This window comes from Phaethon lepturus, unplaced genomic scaffold (assembly GCF_000687285.1).
Source record: "Phaethon lepturus isolate BGI_N335 unplaced genomic scaffold, ASM68728v1 scaffold3925, whole genome shotgun sequence".
Taxonomy (NCBI): Eukaryota; Metazoa; Chordata; class Aves; order Phaethontiformes; family Phaethontidae; genus Phaethon; species Phaethon lepturus.
In genome coordinates, this window is record NW_010542494.1 from 1 (window position 1) to 19801 (window position 19801).

At 38.5% G+C, this 19801-nt stretch overlaps 1 protein-coding gene across 1 annotated transcript in view; it reads left to right on the top strand.

Moving 5' to 3' along the window:
- Window positions 1-1163: 1163 nt before the first annotated feature.
- The window catches only part of HDAC11 (histone deacetylase 11), a 28965-nt gene continuing 10327 nt past the window's right edge, over window positions 1164-19801 (top strand). Inside the window, exons 1-5 of the mRNA XM_010288029.1 lie at window positions 1164-1306; window positions 4448-4548; window positions 10728-10844; window positions 17242-17284; window positions 18711-18787. Coding sequence (XP_010286331.1) covers window positions 1240-1306; window positions 4448-4548; window positions 10728-10844; window positions 17242-17284; window positions 18711-18787 — 405 coding nt within the window. The 5' untranslated portion in view covers window positions 1164-1239. The remainder of the gene's footprint in view (window positions 1307-4447; window positions 4549-10727; window positions 10845-17241; window positions 17285-18710; window positions 18788-19801) is intronic.

Here is a 19801-nt window from a genome sequence, read left to right on the forward strand (position 1 = left end):
CAGGGAGCACTGTCAGTGGGTGGCGGGGGGGTCGGTGAAAACCCGTTATTGTCGTTGTGTTTGGGGCTTTTGTTTGTTTTTAACTGGCTTTAAAAGGGTGGGTTTGAGCATATTTCGGCCGGAAATAAGGGTTTTTCTGTTTGTATTGTTCACCTGACAAAGGACCCTTCTGTAAGTTGTGAAGCCTTTTGCGAACTTCAGCTGAATTTCGGGGAGGGAAGATGTCTCAGCATAACTTGGAAACGCAGGGTTTGGGGCAGAGGCGGGGGGCAAAGGCTGAGTGCGAACAGGGCATCCATCGCCTCTCGGGCTCGGCCTGCCTCTTGACCCGTGTGCGCACGCAGGTGTTCACCGGGTACCCGGCGTGCGCGTTTGTTGGTGCAGAGCACAGCAGTGATAGCTGTTCTGAGTCGACTGTGCTGTTGAGTCGTGGAGAATCCAAGAATTTGGAGGCCGGGTAGAGGAAAGTGTCCGTTAAGGGTTACAGGCATGGGATCTAGCGTTGGGAGTACGACCTGTGGTTGTGTGCTACACAAATACAAAACCAAATCTCTACTTTTGCTGAGCTGGTCACAAAATAATCTGTTGCTCCTAGGAAAGTGTCCTAGAAATCTTGTCAACCCTGTAATGTTAGAAGCATCAGGTGTAGGAGCACTGTGGTTTGTTTTTTTTTCAATTGTGTTTTAACACAGACTTTAAAATGTGGTTCTAGTAAGGTGCCTGTTGAAGGTTATGTTGTCTGTAAAACCAGGTGCACCTTCTAAAATAGAGGTTTGGCTCAATGGACTTGGAAAGACGAGGGGAGAGAAGTAAATGTTTCCATTAGTTAAATGCCTGTAATGAACTTCATATGCGTAATTCATTAATGTACATTCTGCAGTCTTCAGTTATTCTTTCTTTCCCTGCTACTGGTTAGTTCAAGAGTTTAACTGTACTGGTTGGAAGTGAGAGATGTTACTCTCCCTGACCCTACCATTGAAGAGCAGTTAAATGACCAAGCGTTTTCCATGGGAAGTGGCATCGTCAGGAACCATCCCTAATGTAAAGTTGGTATTAATATGGACTTTAATTTGTAACTTGGAAATTTAGTGAAAAACATTTGACTTTGTAAACAGTAGCTGAAAACGGTGACTGGTTTGTTGTTCTTGCTTTTCAAGGCCTCACAGAACGGAACTATATGAGGATGCTGCATCAGCATGCTGGCCTATCGTATATTCTCCAGACTACAACATCACGTTCATGGGACTCGAGAAGCTGCATCCATTTGATGCAGGGAAATGGGGAAAAGTAATCAATTTCCTGAAAGGTAAAATAACAGACGGTACCTCTTACACCAACATTTGTGCAAAAGCTAAGAGAAATTATGTAGTTAGTGCAGACTTATGTTAACTGCCAATGTAATAGCAACTGTACATCGTCATTGCTCATCATGTAGATTTAAGCTATGCTCTTTAATCATACTTGGAGTACTTTAGTATTTTTATATATTTGCAGACTTAAATCTTAGCAAGTTAAATTGATTGGAGGATTTCTGAGGTGAGATCGTTGTCATGTGTTACGCATTGTTGAAGATTTTGCCTATTAAATATTTAAAAGATGAAATTGTAATATTAGAGCAAACATCCTACAACAGGGCTTTTCAATACAAAGGTTTGTTTCACAGTCCTTTGAAAATGTATGTTCTAGCCCGCTCCACTAAGTAACCCCAGTTTTGGTTTTGTCTCAGTCATGGTGTCTTGTGCAGACTAAAACTCGTGAAATGTGATTGGAAATTCAAGCTCATTAAATGATTTGCTTTTCCCCAGAGGCGTGAATAATACTAGTCAGAGTAACTGGTTTTGTTCATTCCAGTCTGTCCCAGAGCATTACAAGGCTGAGTAAAAGGGAGTAAGGAGAAACATGAGCATAGCAGTGTCTTACACCATCTTGAAATGTTTTTTATCTTTGCAATTTGAATGAAAGGATGAAGTGAGCAGGATTTCATTGCTTGGCCTTTACAACAAATGTTCATGTGGGATATTTGAGAGCTGTTTCCGCCTCTGAAGTGAGCACCAGAATCTTGGCTTTCAGGCTAGCCCGAGTTAGGTGCAGAATGATGAAGCCTTGTGGCCATAGCTCAGTGTGCCGTGTTTTGATACTCAACAGATTGTTAATGATTCAAACACTATCTTTCAGTTCTAGATTAATGTATGAGAACAAGATTTCCATTAAGTTTCCTCTTGAGGACAGGTGCTGTTTGCAGTTTCAGTGTCATCTTTCTTCTGAAGACCAAGCCTGGATCTAAAACAGAACACAGACTTCACTTCTGTAGCAATGCACGGGAAATCCTTCCTATGTTAGGTGCAAGCTTACAAATGGTTTGGCTTGCAAGACCTGAATTGCAGTTTGGGAGTACTGTGTGTAGCTTCCTATAGCCCTGCGCTTCTATTGCTTTACACCTGGTGCGACAAGAACTGGGGCATTCCTTGTGGCTTGTGAAACTACAGGTGCTAATGACCGGCTTGCTGCGGGGTGTAACTTAGTTATTCAGCTCGGACTGCGGACGATCTACTGGCAAATGTGCTTTTTGGGCTGAAGTGCAGCTTCTATAAATCCTTTCTTTATGAACCTCATGGTATTATTCTGATAATGTTTGGGAAGAATGTTGAGACGCCTCTGGTGACAGGCAGGGCTTTTTGTGATGGTGCTCGTTATTGCTATGTAAACAAATTGGAAGATATAGGCAGAAATACATTAAGGAAATACAAATGTAAAAACCAAAGTTAGGGTCAGGGCCTATAAAATCTTGGCATCTCTTCATCTAAAGTTTGGAAAAAAAAAAAAAAAAAAGCTTTTTCTCTTGCCAAGGCAGTGGTTGTCCATGAGACAGGTCTCTTCCATTTATGTGGTCCTAATGACTCCTTCAACTGATGATCTTTTGCAGTTAAGCATTGCCCTTCTGACTTTAGGCTGTCTTGTATTCATTTAAATGAGATTAAATGAATTCTAACACTAATTCCATTTAGTAGCTGAGTTTTGGATCTTCCCTCTAACAACCTTAAATAATTAAGTCTTGGGTTTCATGACCATTTTCTTAATTAATCAAAACCTTTGCCTTTCTGCCTCTTCTCTGTGAAAAGTCTTGTCCTCTATCTCTCTTCCCTGTGAAGTGGCCACTCTTCACTCCCAGTCTTTCACAGAAAATTAGTTTTCCCAGTCGTTTTACTCTCCTTGCTTTGTAAAGCAGAAAGAAGCCACAGGATACCCCAGGGCCTTCCTGGTTTTCTCTGGCTCTAGCAACTCCTGGCAACAGCTGACCTACACTGTTCCCTATCATCCTCTAGAAAATCACCAGTGAAAATCTTTGTACGCTTATCTTCTCCTTCCTCAAGAATGAAACTGTTAGCAGTTTGGCTTTCTGTCTGACACCAGTGCGTGAATGAAGTGTTTCTTAAGCCTCAGTCAGGAGAAACATAAGCTTGCCAAAACAAATATTGTTGCAGGTGCTGTTCTTGTATAACACTTCAGAACAAAAACTCTCATATTTGTGAATTGTTTTCTTCCTCCTCCAAGTATAAAATTGGAGAAGAGGTACAGTCTTGGAAGGCTGCAGCCATGCAGCAATTAAATACCAAAATTTGTCTGGGAGGATCAGCGTGGTGCCTTGTATTTGTTGTTTATGGTGATCACATGCAAAGCAACATTGTTTTTTCTGCACTGCTCAGCTTTTTTACTTGTCTCCTACTTGAACTTTCTGGCAAGTATATCCAGATTTGTGCCTTCGAACGTATTATCTTTGATCACATTCTTAAATCTTGGAATGATATTTTATAACTTGTTCTTAGAAAACTAGGTTTTTAAATAAACCGTCTTTTGGCCTCTAAGGTGAAGAATTAATAGATGGTCATTGGTATCTCCTGAAATTAAGTGGAGGTAGGAGTGTGACAGAAATATCCAAATTAAGTGTAAGCATTTGCTTCCATGAACATCCAAGCAACTATTTTGTTTAGAGTTTTGATTTTTGTTCTCCTTTGATTTAGGGAATTAAATACTAGTATCAAACGTGGAATTTCTTAAAGCATGTCAAAGAGTGGTGAATATCTGATGGTACGAGCACCAAGACTTCCCCAGTGTATCAAGCCCTAGACTGTACAAATTCTTTTGTCTTTGTCTATCCTCTGTCACTACCTGTCTTGTCTTTTAGTTTAAACAAGAAGTTACCATGAAGACATGCTGAAAACTTTCTGTAAACAATGTCTGTCCTATACACACTAACTTAATAGCTTACGCGTGTCGAAGGTATGTATTTGGAAAATCTGTAAATGCCAAGTAAACAAAAGTTGTTTCAGCGATTTACATTACAGATTAAATTATTACATCAAGGTCGAAGTAGCTTCTTTGGCAGGGTGGAATATGGGAAGTTAAGCAATGGTATACGATGCCAATTGTTATTTCTCTCCTGTTTCAGAAGAAAAACTAATTGCAGATGACTTGATCGTACAGGCACGGGAAGCTACTGATGAAGATCTCTTGGTTGTTCACACAAGGCGCTACCTTAATAGATTAAAGGTGCTGTACTTGTTAACATGTTTTTCAAGCCAACTCTCTATAATTAGTGTCAAGGGCAACAGATACTCTACTAGATTTATTATGGAATTGACTTCTACAGATTATAGAATGGTATATTTTTAATTCAACATTGTCATTGAGAATACTGAAAGAAAAAGATAGAAATAGTAGGCAAGTCACACTGTAGAGGGGTGGAGTGGAAAGAGAGTCTACCATGTTATATAGGTGACCCGAAATGATGTTTCAGCAAAGTTAAATGAACATTAGGAAAATGTTAATGTTTGATGTGCAAATGATATTCTTTGTAGTACCAGGGTTTTAGTCTTCAAAAGTGTAAGTTTTTATTTACTCTAGTAAAATATGGTTCTGAAATTGAAAATATATTGGAAAGCACTAAAATGGAGTACTTCATTGGATTTTTTTAACACAAGGATTGCTTTGTGAGCGCACATGACATTGCTTTTATTTTGCAACTCTTTACTTGGAGGCCATAAAAAGGATTTGTGTTAGAAATAATTTTCTGTTTCATAATTCAAAAGACGTTGAGTCATCTGTTGCCCTTCTACAGTGAACAAGTCCTTGTATTGCTATTTCTGGAATGTTTAATTTTTCTATGTAATTACTTCTATAATTTTTCCATTATTTGTGTGAACTTTTTTCACTCTTACTCCTTTTCTGAGTTCTCTTATGCTTCTTCATTCAGTGCTATAGAGTTACATGCAATTTCATACATCGTTAGATTTGATTTTATTGCAGCTATTCTTGATATTGAGGTTTTAATTCCATAGAACTACCCACCTCTTTTTACTGAATCACTTCTTTGAAGCAGGGTGTAATGTGCATATTTGGAATACTATAATAGTATTTTTAGTACCTACAGGATGGCTTCACAGGGAATTGTCTGTATAACATGTGCCTTGGTGTTCAAAACCTGTGCTGTTGTGTGCATTCAGATGTGATTAACTGTGTATCTCTTACTCCCCTTTTCTTGAGAGAGTATTTTCTGCAACTGTAGAAACTGGAAGATGTTGTATTGGTCATGCCAGCAAATGCCTGCCAAACAGTGAAGATAAAAGTGCTCAGTTGCAAATGAAAAATAACGTGGCTAGAAAGAAAAAGGCCCTAGGTATCCTCTGTATTGCTTTATCCAAAGTCTGCTGTGCTTTTTTTTTTTTTTTTTAAATCCAGACAAACACAGATCTACCAATAAATGGCATAGTTTGTTGTTAGACCAGCTCTGAAGACTGCAGAGGTGCTTGCGTTTCTGGGAATGCGTAGGTGTCTTAAAATAATGGATCACTTGAGTATTCTTCTTTTAAAATTTGGGCATGAATCTGGTAGGAAATTCCATACACTTGCAAGAAGAGGTGGTGGTTGGTATCTTAGCAGCAGCTGAAGAAGTTGGCTGGAGGCTGGTCGAAGAGAAACAAAATGGTATGCACAAAGTAGATCAAGCAGTGCTGTGTTGGAAGGAGGGATCTCCCTGTTGCCCTGCTTTAGGTAACATGACTAGTCCTTAGAACAAAATTTGGCCTTTTGAATTAAGGTGATTTCCCCTCAGTTATTCCTTTGAAGAATTTAGGTCTCTAAGGTAACGACTGGACTTTGGTTAATCCTTGCTTGCAGTAGTTTTCCACTTACTGCCTTTTTCTAGTGTTATGTAAAATAATGAATTTCCTGCGTATCGGCATTCTGAAATTTTGTAAGGAGAGGTTAAAGCTAGTTTCAGACCATATAAGTCTATCACTTGAACCATTTCTATCTATGAGAGGCTCTATGGTAGCAGGTGAGTGAGTACTGAAACGCGAATGATGAGGATAATGCTTGTGCGTCAGTGGAATGCAAAACGTGCTCTTCTGAAAGTGATCTGAAACAGATGATCGATCAATGGAACTTATACATTTTAATCCGCTTTATATGTGTGCAAATTACATAGGTTTAAAAATAAAAAGTTAATAATTGTATTAGAAATGTAAATTTTTATGCCTAGTGGAAAGTGGATTGATTTGATTATAGGGGCTGTTTTCTGGTGCTCAAGTGCTTGTGTGCTTTGACTCTTGCCCGGTCACGCAAGTGCATCTGCCAAGAGACCAGAGGTACCTGCCTCTCTCTCAAGTGGTGGTGTCGGCAGCGTGCGCGGGGAAGGAGGCAGGGCTCCTGGGGATGAAGGCAGTAGAAGCAGGCCCATAAAAGAATCAGTTCAGCCTGTGCGGCTTCTGGCTCTTTGAGGTGTTCAGGTAAAACAGCACAGAGTGCATCGTGGGCTGTGTGCATTGTGTTAGTGCCCACAGGTGACTCGGCAGCTGAAAATGTGTGGGTTTGGTTTGGATAAAATGGGCACCTTCAGAAGTGCTTAAAATTCCCCTATCCAATTCCTCAGTTCATGCAGTTCTTGTTCTGTCATCTGTTGTCTCTCTTGGCTTCCTACATTGTGCTTTTTCCTTGCTCAATTTTTTCAAACTTCATTGGAGAAAAATTTATGAAGGCTAGTGGTTTCCTGTAAAATGTTTATTTAAAAAGTCCTGAGAGTTTCGGAATCACAACGAATTTGATCCTCTTCACCTAAATTTTCATGTAAATGTTAATGTATTGGGTAAAGGTCTGTTGGAATATATAAAAATGTTATTTTAAAAGTAATGATATTTGAATATGCTTGGAGAGAACACTGAACGACAATACTCAGTCTTGAGGAACAAGGTCTGACAGGTTTCAGTATTTACACCGTGATGTGAATGCTCTAGGGCATTCTTGGCAGGTAAAGTAACTGTGAGACCTCTTAAAGAAAAGGAGAAGGTAGCATTTGGTTAACAGTCATTTCTTTCTTTCCTTTTAATGTTTCCAACTCATTGGTTGGTAGGCTGATGCACAGCCAAAATTTATTTTTTGGCTGGTTGGTTTTCTTGGGAGTAGCACCTGGTTATCATCAGTTTCTACCAGTGCAGGATCTTATTCCTAATGATAATAGTGTGTTTATACCTTGATCTAGAAACTTTTGTGAAAATTACAAGCTTCCTACTCTCCTTTATGATTTTATCTTACGTTAATTCAAGCTAAAACCATACTTTCTTTATCTGTTTAAGATGGACCCAAATAGCTTTGTCCCAGGCAAGCTTCTAAATATAAAAGCATGTTAGTCGCTGGGTGTTGGATTTGTAAGTCCATGAATTTTCCCTTGAAGCTGGGACTAGCTCCAGGAACTTATCAAAGATTTAGACACAGTTTTAAATTTAGATATTAAAGAACAAAATTGCATATTTTTTAAAACATTTGATGCGGTGTTGGCTATTTTAAAATGCTGGAATGCAATGAATGCATAACATAAAAGGCAGTACATCAGAGGTTGGTTTTGATCACCAGTGTGCTGTTTGTATTAATCCAGGATGTATCAGCATAAAAGCAACTGCTTTAGCTTTATCTTCCTAATATTAATTTTTCAGTTTAACTTTTAGTCCTTGAACACTAAGAATTTGAAATAACTTGTAAAGTCATTTAACTTTACTAAGAAGAGTTTTTCTTAATGTTAATAGTAATGATACTTCATAAGTAAAGTCCTGCAAGAATCTCCTCATTAAATGTATATGTTACAGAGTTTGGGCTTAAGCAAGTAAAATCAAGAACTCTTGAAATTTTGTTTGTTTGTTTCAGTTTTGGTTTGGGGTTGTTGTTTTTTTTTTTTTTTGATCTAACATCTTGGTATAGTGTTACACTTAACCACGTTTAATGATGCTGCCTAGCAGTTAATTTGTTAGGAGGCATGTATTGAAGGAAAATATACCTGGTTAGGGGTTAACCTGACTTCTTTACTTGTCTTAAGAAAAGGAGTGAAATTTTAAAAAATTGAAACTTAAATTCATGCATTTAATTATTTATCCAAAACACAGGAAGGTAAATAATTTTAAAAATCTTATGATATTAGCAATATAAATAAAGGAAGAGTTAAATGGAGTTCATAACTAAAAAAAGATAAGTGAAGACATGTTATTGAATAGTGTTTATGTATGATTATTACTCTTCCCTGACTCTAGACCAAGTTTTAACTTCTATTAAGTTACATAAACCAAAACTTTACCAGCGAATCAGTAACTTGAATGGCTGAGCGAGAGCAAGTATCTACCAAAAGAAATAGTAACTGATATTATTCTGATATATGCAATTTGAATGCAAAAAATAGTGATAAAAAAACAACAAAACAAACAGAAACCAAAACAAACACAAAATTTGAAGGGTTCATTCTCTAGCAAAGGAAACTAGTATGTGTGAAGACTTGTGTTGTGGAAGCCAACTGACAGCCTGGAAAATGTAATTAATGTAGTCCTCATCTATTTGAAATAATATTTTACTTTTACAATATGACACAGTATACTATCACATAAACCAATTCCTTTTGATTTCTTTTCAGAATATATACATAGCTGTCCTGCAGGAAATGTTGGAAAACAAAATTAGCTCATGGCAGGAAAAAAAGTGCAAAACTGTCCACAGTTTGAGGCAGTATATTTCTCAATTACTATAGTGGTGTCTTTTGAGAAGCATTTTCATTAGACTATAGCTGCATCCTTGAACCTCAAGACTTTCCTCACAGTCAAATAACTTTCTCCTGTATGTTAGGAATTACGTAGACACAGTAAAGGACTAAGTCTGTGTCAGTGAATGTCTTTGGGCTTGGCCCTGTTCTGTAAATGTCCTCAGCTGTGAATAGAAAGTTTTGCTTTCTCTTTGCTCGTACCATGTATGGATTTCTTGCATTCACTTAAAAACCTGCAGAAGCGTATGTGTTGATTTGAGTCTTTATTGCTCCTGCTTCTTCCTGTCAAGATTAAAAATGTTTTTAAACTGTGTTAAAATTTTCAGAAATGTTGTGATCATTGTTCACATTTGAGATCAAAATTTATTTTATCCAAATGTGACCTTTTCAGTTCCATTTCAGAACAATAGGATGGAATGTAGTTTTTTACATTATGCTTCTTTAAAAGCTGAAATATCTTTCAAAAGGACATTATCAAGATTGACTGTATTACAAAATAATTAAAGCACTTTGTTAACGATGGAGAGCTGATAGTATGGTAACAGAATAATACCTTACAAATGTAAAAGTATTAAGAGCTTAAAATGAACTATTGACAAAATATAGTTAGTACTTAACAACTTTGTGAACCCAATATTACTTTGTAGTTGAAACATTGATTACTGGGAAGCCAAAGTAGCTTAAGTTTTTTTGAATATCAGAGTACCCTGAAATGTGATTGTCTCTGGTTAAAATTGACCCCTTGTACATCCTATCATTTGTAAACCGACAGCTAACAGTGCTCGGGCAACAAATGAACTGAATCTAGTTAAATTTCCTAGTGTTAAAGAAAATAGGATCGATTCAGAATCTTCGTTCAGGGTGTCAAATTCATAATTCTCGGTACCTGAATGTTTCAGTATTGGATGAAGAGGTATATTCTTGCTTGTGACTTAGGCTTTGAACTATATTTAGAAGCATTATCGCTGGTAGCAATGTTAGTAGAAGTTCTTTGAAGCACTCTATTTGTGTTTGCAAAAAAAAGCATTTACATATTGCAAATATTTTGTGTTCCAACCTGCAAATCATATTCTTGATGATATGACTTTTTAACAAAATGTTTCCTTGAAACATTTTCCAGAAGTGTTTAGTATGCTAAATAAATTTTAATCAGTTTTCCATGCTAAGATTTGCACTGTGTGTTCACTTAAGTATTTGAACTTTTTAATTGAGTTGTTTCTTTGTTTTTCCTTTCTCCTTGGTATATCCTTTTGACTTGACACAGGAGAAGATATTTTAGGTTTGAACAATATATGAAGCTTAGCTTGCTATTAATATTACTGAAGGACATTTTACAATTCTCCCTCCCAATCCCAGGAATATTAGATTTTCTGAAATACTAGCTTGCTGAAAAATTGCTGATCTAGTACCATTTGATACTAAAATCTGCAAAACCTAGTGATGGTGATTGAAAGTGATGATTATCATAGTTAACAAATTGAGGACGAACCTATTTGGAGGTTACAAATAAGGACTGTTGTGGTCACCTCCATCTAAAAATATTAAAAATCTTGCAAAGGACCTATGACCTTCTCTGATCAGAGATCTAAATGTTGTCATTAAGACAGGCTACCTTAATTGGAACTCTTTTTTTTTTTTTTCCTTCCCCTTGTAGTGGTCATTTGTTGTGGCTACAATAACAGAAATTCCACCAGTTGCATTTCTTCCCAATTTTGTTGTTCAGAGAAAAGTTTTGAAACCTCTACGAACCCAGACGGGAGGAACAATAATGGTAAGCTGCTCTTGATTCACTGTTATCGTATTTAAACTCCTTGATCAAAACACTATAAACCTGAGTTGTAAGGTTTTGTATAACTGAAAGACTTGAGCCCTGGAGACCTGTAGAAGGAAGAAAGTGAGTGTACAGTCCTAAACATGGGCAAAGTTTGCTTCTTGTTACCAGCTACCAAGGTGAAGGACATGCCTATTTTATGGTCCATAATTTGCAGAAGTGGAAGAGACAGTAAGGGGCAGCCTGGGTGAGCGATGGTGGATCTGGCAGGATTTAGAGCATGTACAGAAACTGAATTAGTTTTGAACAGCGTTCAAATAACAGGCTGATTCTAGGAATAGGAGGTTTCAAAATTGGTAATATAGAAGCTATTTTTAAAGCACAAATTTACCAAACAGCCTTGGTACTGTATGGAAGGAGATGCATGGTTTTGTTGCTCTTGAGACTAGGTGTTTACATTTAAAAATCATATCACCTTGCTCATTTTAATGGTTAGTTTATCTACTTCTGTTGTAAATTCTACATAAGCAGCTCAGCAGAACTCAAGTGGGACATAGCCTGTTTCACCTTAACAGAATTGTTTTCTAATCAGTTAAATGAGTGCTCTGGTGAGAAGAGTGGTGTAAGTGTCACCAGACATTTAATTTTGCCTGAGAATTGCCATAAGAGGTGTTGAGGAACTCGGAGGAGAGAAAACAGTTAATAGCTGGAGCCAGGAATGAGTTATTTAAACCATGTATTGAGGAAAAGATGCCTTGATAATCATAAACCAGGAACTAATGGAACCTTTTCTGCCCTTACTACCATTCCTTGTCATATGAGAGCTAGAGTTGAGAAAGTGTACAGCATGGTGCTGGGAGAAGAAGGTAGCAGTCCTAATGTCTCTTTGCGGGCACTGAGCTGTAACAGTTACATAAATGGAAGACAAATTATCCTATCTGAAATCATTAATATTATGTTACAAATAGATCTTTGCGGCATTTTAGCTACCCTTCCTGACAGTAGCTGGTACAGTGGGTACGTGTGAACAGGGCAGAAACCCATATTGCTGTTTCTGTATCTGTTTGAAGCCAGTTATGAGGGACACTATTCTGTGGGTTGGCAAACCTTTCAGAGTATGTCTATGCCAGATAGGAGAATACGATTTATTGAAACCACTAGATATTAAAGGTGAGCGAGACTGGGAAGCCATAAATGAGTGATAAGGTAATGGCATTATTTTCAGAAATGGGCTACTAGGTAGCTTCCCATTTCTGTCAACAGAAATGTAGGTACTTAGTAATCTGTGCACAGGAATCAAGGTTTCTTATTTTTAAAAGCTTAGCTTCATGACTGTCTCAAGAATTCATTAAAGACATAAATAATACAAAGAGCTCTTCTATGACTAGTGCATAAAAGGCAATGCAGTATGGTTTTCAGAAACAATGAAAAAGGTTGAATCTGTTTGTTAGTCTGACCTATGAGAATGATGTGAGCGAGCCTGAAAGTTTGGTGATGCTATTCTCCTCTAAGTTTTCTTTAATTTCGTGGGGCTGATGTGAGATTAATTGTTGCTGCTATCATTTGTGTATGTAAGTGGATCTGAGCACTGTTAAGTTTCAACCCTCTTGGGTTTTACTATGCAAAATGAAAGCAGAGGGCCAGTTGTTACCACATTTTAAGGCAAGATGAATTATCCTGCTTTTCTGTTGTGTTTACTTTTGTAATTATAGAACTACTCAATGCCTGATTCTTTATCAGAAAAATATGGCAATTTCTTTTGGTATTTTAGTACTCTGTTGTTAAATCTGTGTCCTGTCTAGCTGCTGGATTTGCAAGCGCGTGTGTAAAAGTAACTCTCTGCCAGCTGTTGGTTTTGTTACCAAAAGCTAGTAAAGAGAGGAGTAGAATGGACTGGACAACTTGTGTCTAGGCTTAAATATCTAATCTTAAGATTCAGAAACATCTCCTAGCAGTGTGATTTAATTGTTTGAAGCATGTCGTCTTAACTCCCTTTGTAATATCCAAAACACTGGACATAGGTATTTAAAAATCTGGAGCTCTTCAAAAGGTTTGAATATATCATAATGTTTGAGCTGTGTTGCAAACTGGTGCGTTTTATTATTTATAATGGGGAATGTAGTCTTTACGTAGTGGATCTTTTCATGATACTGTGAAGTACTCGGAGTAGTTGAAAAATGTATTGGCATACACATGCATGTGTTCAGAAAAATCTTGTTTATGATTGGAGGAGAAGGTGAGAGTCGTGGCCATAAAACAGAATTAGCAAAGGAAGGTTTCCAGTAAGTGTTTGAACATGTTGATAGTAGAGGGAAAGATCAAAAGGTCACTTCCCTGATACTGAAATTGTCTGTGTGAAGTCAGTTAACTGCTGCTTATTGCTCTGAGCTGTTAAATAAAAATGGCCAGTAAAAATAGTGAGTCCTGTGACATTTACCATGTTTAAGTATCCTTGCAAGTTGCTGAGTCTGGTTTTAATTCAGGCTTGTGAGTAGGAAATGGCTTTCTTTTGTAAAACAAAAATTGTATGCATCATAGAATCTTTGTGTTGGGAGGGACCTTTCAAGGCCATCTTGTCTGACCCCCCTGCACTGAGCAGGTACATCTTCAACTAGAGCAGGTTGCTCAGAGCCCTGTCCAACCTGACCTGGGATGTTCCCAGGGATGAGGCATCGACCACCTCTCTGGGCAACCTGGGCCAGGGTTTCACCTCCCTCATTGTGAAACATTTCTTCCTTAGATCTAGTCTGAATCTACCCTCTTTTAGTTTAAAACTGTTACCCTTGTCCTATTGCAACAGGCCCTGCTAAAAAGTCTGTCCCCATCTTTCTTAGAAGCTCCCTATAAGCACTGGCAGCTGCAATAAGGTCTCCCCAGAGCCTTCTCTTTTGCAGGCTTCTGGGCTTCTCCAACCCCAGCTCTCCCAGCCTGTCCTCCCAGCAGAGCTGTTCCAGCCCTCTGACCATTTTTGTGGCCTCCTCTGGCCCTGCTCCAACAGGTCCATGTCTCTCCTGTGCCGAGGGCTCCAGAGCTGGACGCAGCACTGCAGGGGGGTCTCCCCAGGGCGGGGCAGAGGGGCAGAACCCCCTCCCTTGCCCTGCTGGCCACGCGGCGTTGGGGGCAGCCCAGGACACGGTTGGCCTTCTGGGCTGTGCACGCACATTGCCAGCTCATGTCCAGCTTTTCATCCACCAGTACCTCCAGGTCCTTCTCCACGGGGCTGCTCTCTATCCCTTCATCCTCCAGCCTGTGCTGATACCGGGGGTATCCCCAATCCGGGTGCAGGATCCTGCACTTGGCCTTGTTGAACCTCATGAGGTTCACAGGGGCCCATTCCTGGAGCTTGTCTAGGTTTGTCTGGATGGCATCCTGTCCCTCAGATGTGTCAACCGCACCGCTTGGCTTGGTGTCATCTGCAGACTTGCTGAGGGTGCACTCGATCCCACTCTCTGTGTCACTGATGAAGATATTAATCAGTAGTGCTGCCTCTACGGACCCCTGAAGGACACCACTAATCACCAAGCTCCCTCTGGACATTGAGCTGTTGACCACTACCCTCTGGGAGCGATTATCCAGCCAATTCCTCATCCACCAAACAGTCCATCCATCAGATCTGTATCTTTCCAGTTTAGAGAGAAGGATGTTGCAGGGGACCGTGTCAAAGGCCTTACGGAAGCCCTGGGACATAACATCCGTAGCTCTTCCCTTGTTCACTGACACCAGTCACTCCAGGGAAGGCCACGAGGTTGGTCTGGCAGGACTTGCCCTTGGTGAAACCATGCTGGCTGTCTCGAATCACCTCCCTGTCCTCATGTGCCTTAGCATAGCTTCTAGGAGGATCTGCTCCATGATCTTCCCAGGCACAGAGGTGAGGCTGATGGGTCCATAGTTCCCAGGATCCTCATTGCCCACTTTGGATTCTGTTTCTCCAAGTATTATTGTTTTCACCTCTTAAATCCCGTTTCCTGATTCTACTTATTACTTCTCCTAATTCTCTTGTGTTGCTCTGTTTTTTTGGATGTACGTGTTATTTAAAGTCAAATAATAGTGAGGCAAGGCAATATGTGAAAGTGTTTCTACAGTGTAGCAATGTCTGATCCTTTCATTGAAGCCTAAAAGTCTGCATGAGAAAACCAGATAAAGTACTGAAAATGTTAAACCAACCCTTAAGGACAATTTAAGTGTGAGTTTGGAAAGAACATGCTAGGTTCTGGATAAAACTTTAGACTTACTGGGTTACGGTAATAGGCTAGGTAACAAAAAGTGCTGCCTCTGTAGGTGTTAACTGGCAAAAGTGGAGATGACAGAAGTGGAGTACGGTGCATGTCCCTCGTGCGAGCCTGCATAAACCACCTGGAACATTTTCTCCTGGCCATTTACCAGCAGGAGCTGGAGATACCAGCAAAACCAGTCTGGTGCTATCTGTGTAGTCATCTTGCTTTCAATGGACTGCTGGGAAATATGGGGGTAGTTTGACTTTTTTTAAACCTTATATTATAGGCTAGGTAGTAGTAGAGAGAAAGAATTCTGGATTCATGTGGTTCATACAGGTCAAGGTGCTTAGAAAGTTTTGGTTGTCACTCACAGACAAAGAGGCAGCTCCATTCTGTCTCCATTTAGCTCTTCAGCATCCCTTCAGACTCTTGGTCAGTTCGTTCTTCTCTCATGTTTCTGGCTGCAGTCAGTAGTGGTTGCTGAGGTGAGGGTTTTTGGTCTGAATAGGAACATGCAGAATCTTCTCTTGTTACAGCCACGCTGCCTTTCTGCACAGTAGTAATGAGGAACGAAGGAAATAGTAGAAGAGAAAAATAATTGGGAAGAGTCTGGAATTTCTTAATATTCTACCTTTGGTATTTCTTGAGGGTCTTGACAGTATGCGTGTGTGAAATCTGTTTTGACTTGGTTCTAACTAGGCAATACTTTTATATGGTTTTGTAATGTTTTTCATTGTGCTTGTGTTATCTTTATTTCATACGTGTGTGTTCGCTAGTTGTAAATGTGGTCACATAGAAGAGAGAGCCACTAGTTGTCTAGTATGTCTTTGTATCATGCCTCCTGAAACGCAGATGACATCACTGTTCACTTTTGGATTGATCTTGATGCCATGTGCTGTTATTTTTACCTTTTTTATTTTTCATTATGGGGAAATAGGTACATACTTTAAAAGAGGTTTTGATTCATCACACAATAAAATTTGTACAGTAGAAGTCAGAAGTGCAGACAATCTGCTGCTATTCCTGATGGTCCTGTTTATCACGAAAATTCCTGTTGATTTTCTGTACTTTTTAATGATTTTTTTTAGCAATATGAGAAGATTGGTTTTTGGTGAGGAATCCCTAGGAAGTATGCTAAATCACAGATAATGTGCTTTCCCTGACTTAATGGGTTTTATAGTTCAGAAACTACAGTCTTTTCTTGAGATCTAATTTGTGTAAGTTAGTGTGTTCATAACAGAATGATGTTTACCTTCCCAGTAGTTTTCTTAATACTAAATTAGAACTGTTCAAATATAAATATTGTTGATGAAACTGTCCAAACTTCCTTTCATATATGATGTGTAATATGTTCTTTCTGTGATTGTGGAAAGAAATAATCTGTTTTTACTACTTTTTTCCTATTTTTATTTTCTTTTTTTAAAATACAGCTAGTAATCTCTCTTTTTTTTTTTTTTCAACATGACACTTAAGGAATACTGCAGTTTAACACTTGCTTGATTCTTCCTGACCAAAATAAGTCAGGTTTTCTCATTAAAATTTCTTCATTTAAGCCTCGTGTATCCCTTCTTTATTAGTACTTTCCCTTCCCTTCATTTGAGTTCAAAGGGAGAGATACAGGCACAGTTTTCCTATATTGGAGGGAAAAAGATGGTAATATTCTATACTATGCATGGTATTTCATTTAAAAAATAAAAGTAGTCACAGGACACTTTATACTGTGGCTTTTTCTGTCCCCACCCCCAGTTGAAACTATGTTAACCTGTAGTTTCACAATTCTGAGCTTTCATTCCTCCTATTTTTACATGAACGGGAAGGATATTTGGAGAGGATTTACTCATTTTTTTGCGATCACCAACACTTCCACGTTCCCTTTTTCATTTGTCTGCTAGGGGTCGGTGTTCATCTCTGCAAAGCACAAGTTAGTTTTAGATCTGTTCGACTGCCAGAAAATAAAATACGGTTGAGAGATCATTTTTTTTTTTTTCCCCCAACTAATTACGCTGAGGATAGTTTTGTATGGTTGGTATTCAGAGATCCGATTCAGAACCACCCGCAGTGGTAAAACATCCGAAAACTCCATGGGCAGGTCAGAACGTCAAGAGTTGCGTTTGGGGTGGAAGCAGGCAGTGTTAGATGGTTTCCTCGTGCATTCACAAAGTTCTCGCTGTCATTTTCTTAAGGCAGGAAAACTTGCTGTTGATAGAGGCTGGGCGATCAATGTGGGTAAGTACGAACGTAGTGCATTAAACGATACTTGAAACTGTTTTAAAAATGGTATTATTTTCATTTAACATGATGTGTATTCTGTTTATAATAACAGAAAGTGGCTGGATTGTGTTTAACTAAAATAAAGGCTAAAGGAAAAAAAAAATTGAAGTACTGGATTTGTTTTTTCATCCACTATCGTTCTTATTGCAGTTTAAGTAAATAAAATATTTTTTGAAAGAAAAAAAGAAAACTGGATAAAAGATATAATGTCATATAGAAGGAAAAGTGTTTGAAGTAGTGTGGAAAATCTTAAGGAAAGAATGTTTGGAGTAAATGTAAATATTGCAATAAAATATTTGTTTTTGTTAAATTATAAAATAATTTTCATAGATCTTATCGTCAGCTAATTTATACCAAATAAAGGGGTTGGTTGATGTGCTGGACAGCAGGGCTGTACCAGCTAGTGTCAATTTTGGGCTGTGCAGTTTTTCCTGCAAAAGGCTTGAATGAATGAATTATGAAGAATATAGCGAATGTAAATCTGCTCTCTTGCTCATAGCAAATAGCAATGCAAAACCAGTAAACTATTGAAGCAGTATTTTGTGTCGTGTAAAACCCTGTGTGTCATTTTCATAGAGCTCATCAGTTTTGGGGTTTTTCCATTATTTTTTACACACATCGTCTACAAAGTGAATATCGAATATTAAAAATTAAATAGACATTAAAAACAAACTGAAAAGCCTGTCATATTTACTGATATGTAAAGGGAGCTTGTAAAGTTTCTTGCTTAGGTATTTGTAGTGGGTTTCTCAGTACAAAGTTCTGGTTTATTATATAAAAAAATATATTTTTGGGAGGGGGAGGACTACGTACTGTTTTCATGCAAAGGCTGCGTATGTTTGTGTTTTAAAGAGGAGTTTTTAAAGTTTCTTCTGGTCCGAGCGTTTGCAAAGGGCAATGGCACGTGCAGGTAATGATAACACCATAGTTCTCAGTTTGGTATTTTTTCTGACCTGATGTTCAGCATAGAAGAGAACTTTCCACGCGTCCTTTCCACCTGCCCTATAACGGTAGTTACGCGGCTCCAGCACGCCTGGGGAGCTGAGTGTTCAAAGCCGCACGCTCTGTCGTGGAGGCACCGTGTGTTACATGGGTACGTTTCCCAGATCTTTGGGAGGTTGCTGGATGAAAGGGACAATTCCCTTTAATCTGGACGCCTGCAGATCCTTTGCCTGACCCTTTGCAGGTAGGCCACATGTAAGACATGGACAGAAACCCTGTGAGATGGTTTGTGTTGCTAGGTAAGGGTTTAACAGCTCTAGGCGCAGTATTTGCTAAAGAAAAAAAGTACCTGACACGTAAGTGATCTCTGTCTCTTTGCAAAGACTGTCTATGTTCCTTATCATCTAGCTTTTCACCTCTTCAACATTTTTATGTTTAGGGGGTGGTTTTCATCACTGTTCAAGTGACAAAGGTGGAGGATTTTGTGCATATGCTGATATCACGCTGGCCGTAAAGGTAAGATATACTCTTAAACCAGTATTTTCTATTTGTGCAGATGGAAAAAAGATCCACATAAATTCATAAGAACTAATTTACATCTTAATAGAAGAAAATAAAGCCATCTGTAGATGGGTAGGAGTAGGAAAATGGTGTGGTTCTTGATGCTGTGGAATATAATGCTCATTCAGTACCATTAAGTGGAAGGGAAGAGTTGCAGGGGTCAGAATTACGAATGTAAATATGAAGCACTACAATCGCATTAGTAATGTCATCTTGCAAAAAACCACTTAAAATCAAACCAGATTGACTTTTAATATCCTCAGTGATAATTACCCTAGCCTTGCAGTCAAACCTGAAAACTCCACATTAGTTTCAGTGGCCATAATCAAGATGAATGCAGAGACAAAAATCCTTTTTCTGAATCAAGCTGCACTATACAGTGCTCAGAATGGTTCAAATTCATGAACAAAAATGTGAATGTCTCCAAAATCATCACTGAATGTGAATGAACACATTTGGTATTTCGCTGTTGAAAGGCTGAAGCAAGAGCCTTCTGCAATTAGTGCTTATTTTTATCAAATGTACTATGGTATATTTGTATACGAGAATATTTATAAAGTATCAGTAATAACGAAACATAAAAAAGCTTTAATGATTGCAGCACACTATATGGCATAACATCCTAATTTCTGTGATAATTTGCAGAAAAGCAATCCACAGTGTTCTGTTTTCCCTATCATTAAAATACAGATTGAGAAATTAGAGGGTGACAGTTTGTACAAAGTCTTTGTGTTTTACTGTGTCTATTTTAAAGATAGTAACTTGTCAAAGTTCAGACTGAATTAAAAAATACTTTTTTCTTCACAGACATGGAATAAAAAATGAATTCTGTTAGTAAAAGTGGCTTTAACACATGCAGTCCCTACAGCAGCTTTGCCTAAATGGTGGATTTTATGCTTATATAATCGGATGCCATCACAGCGGACTGTTTCTCCCTTTCTGCTTCTTAGCCTCCGTTGGGGCATGTAG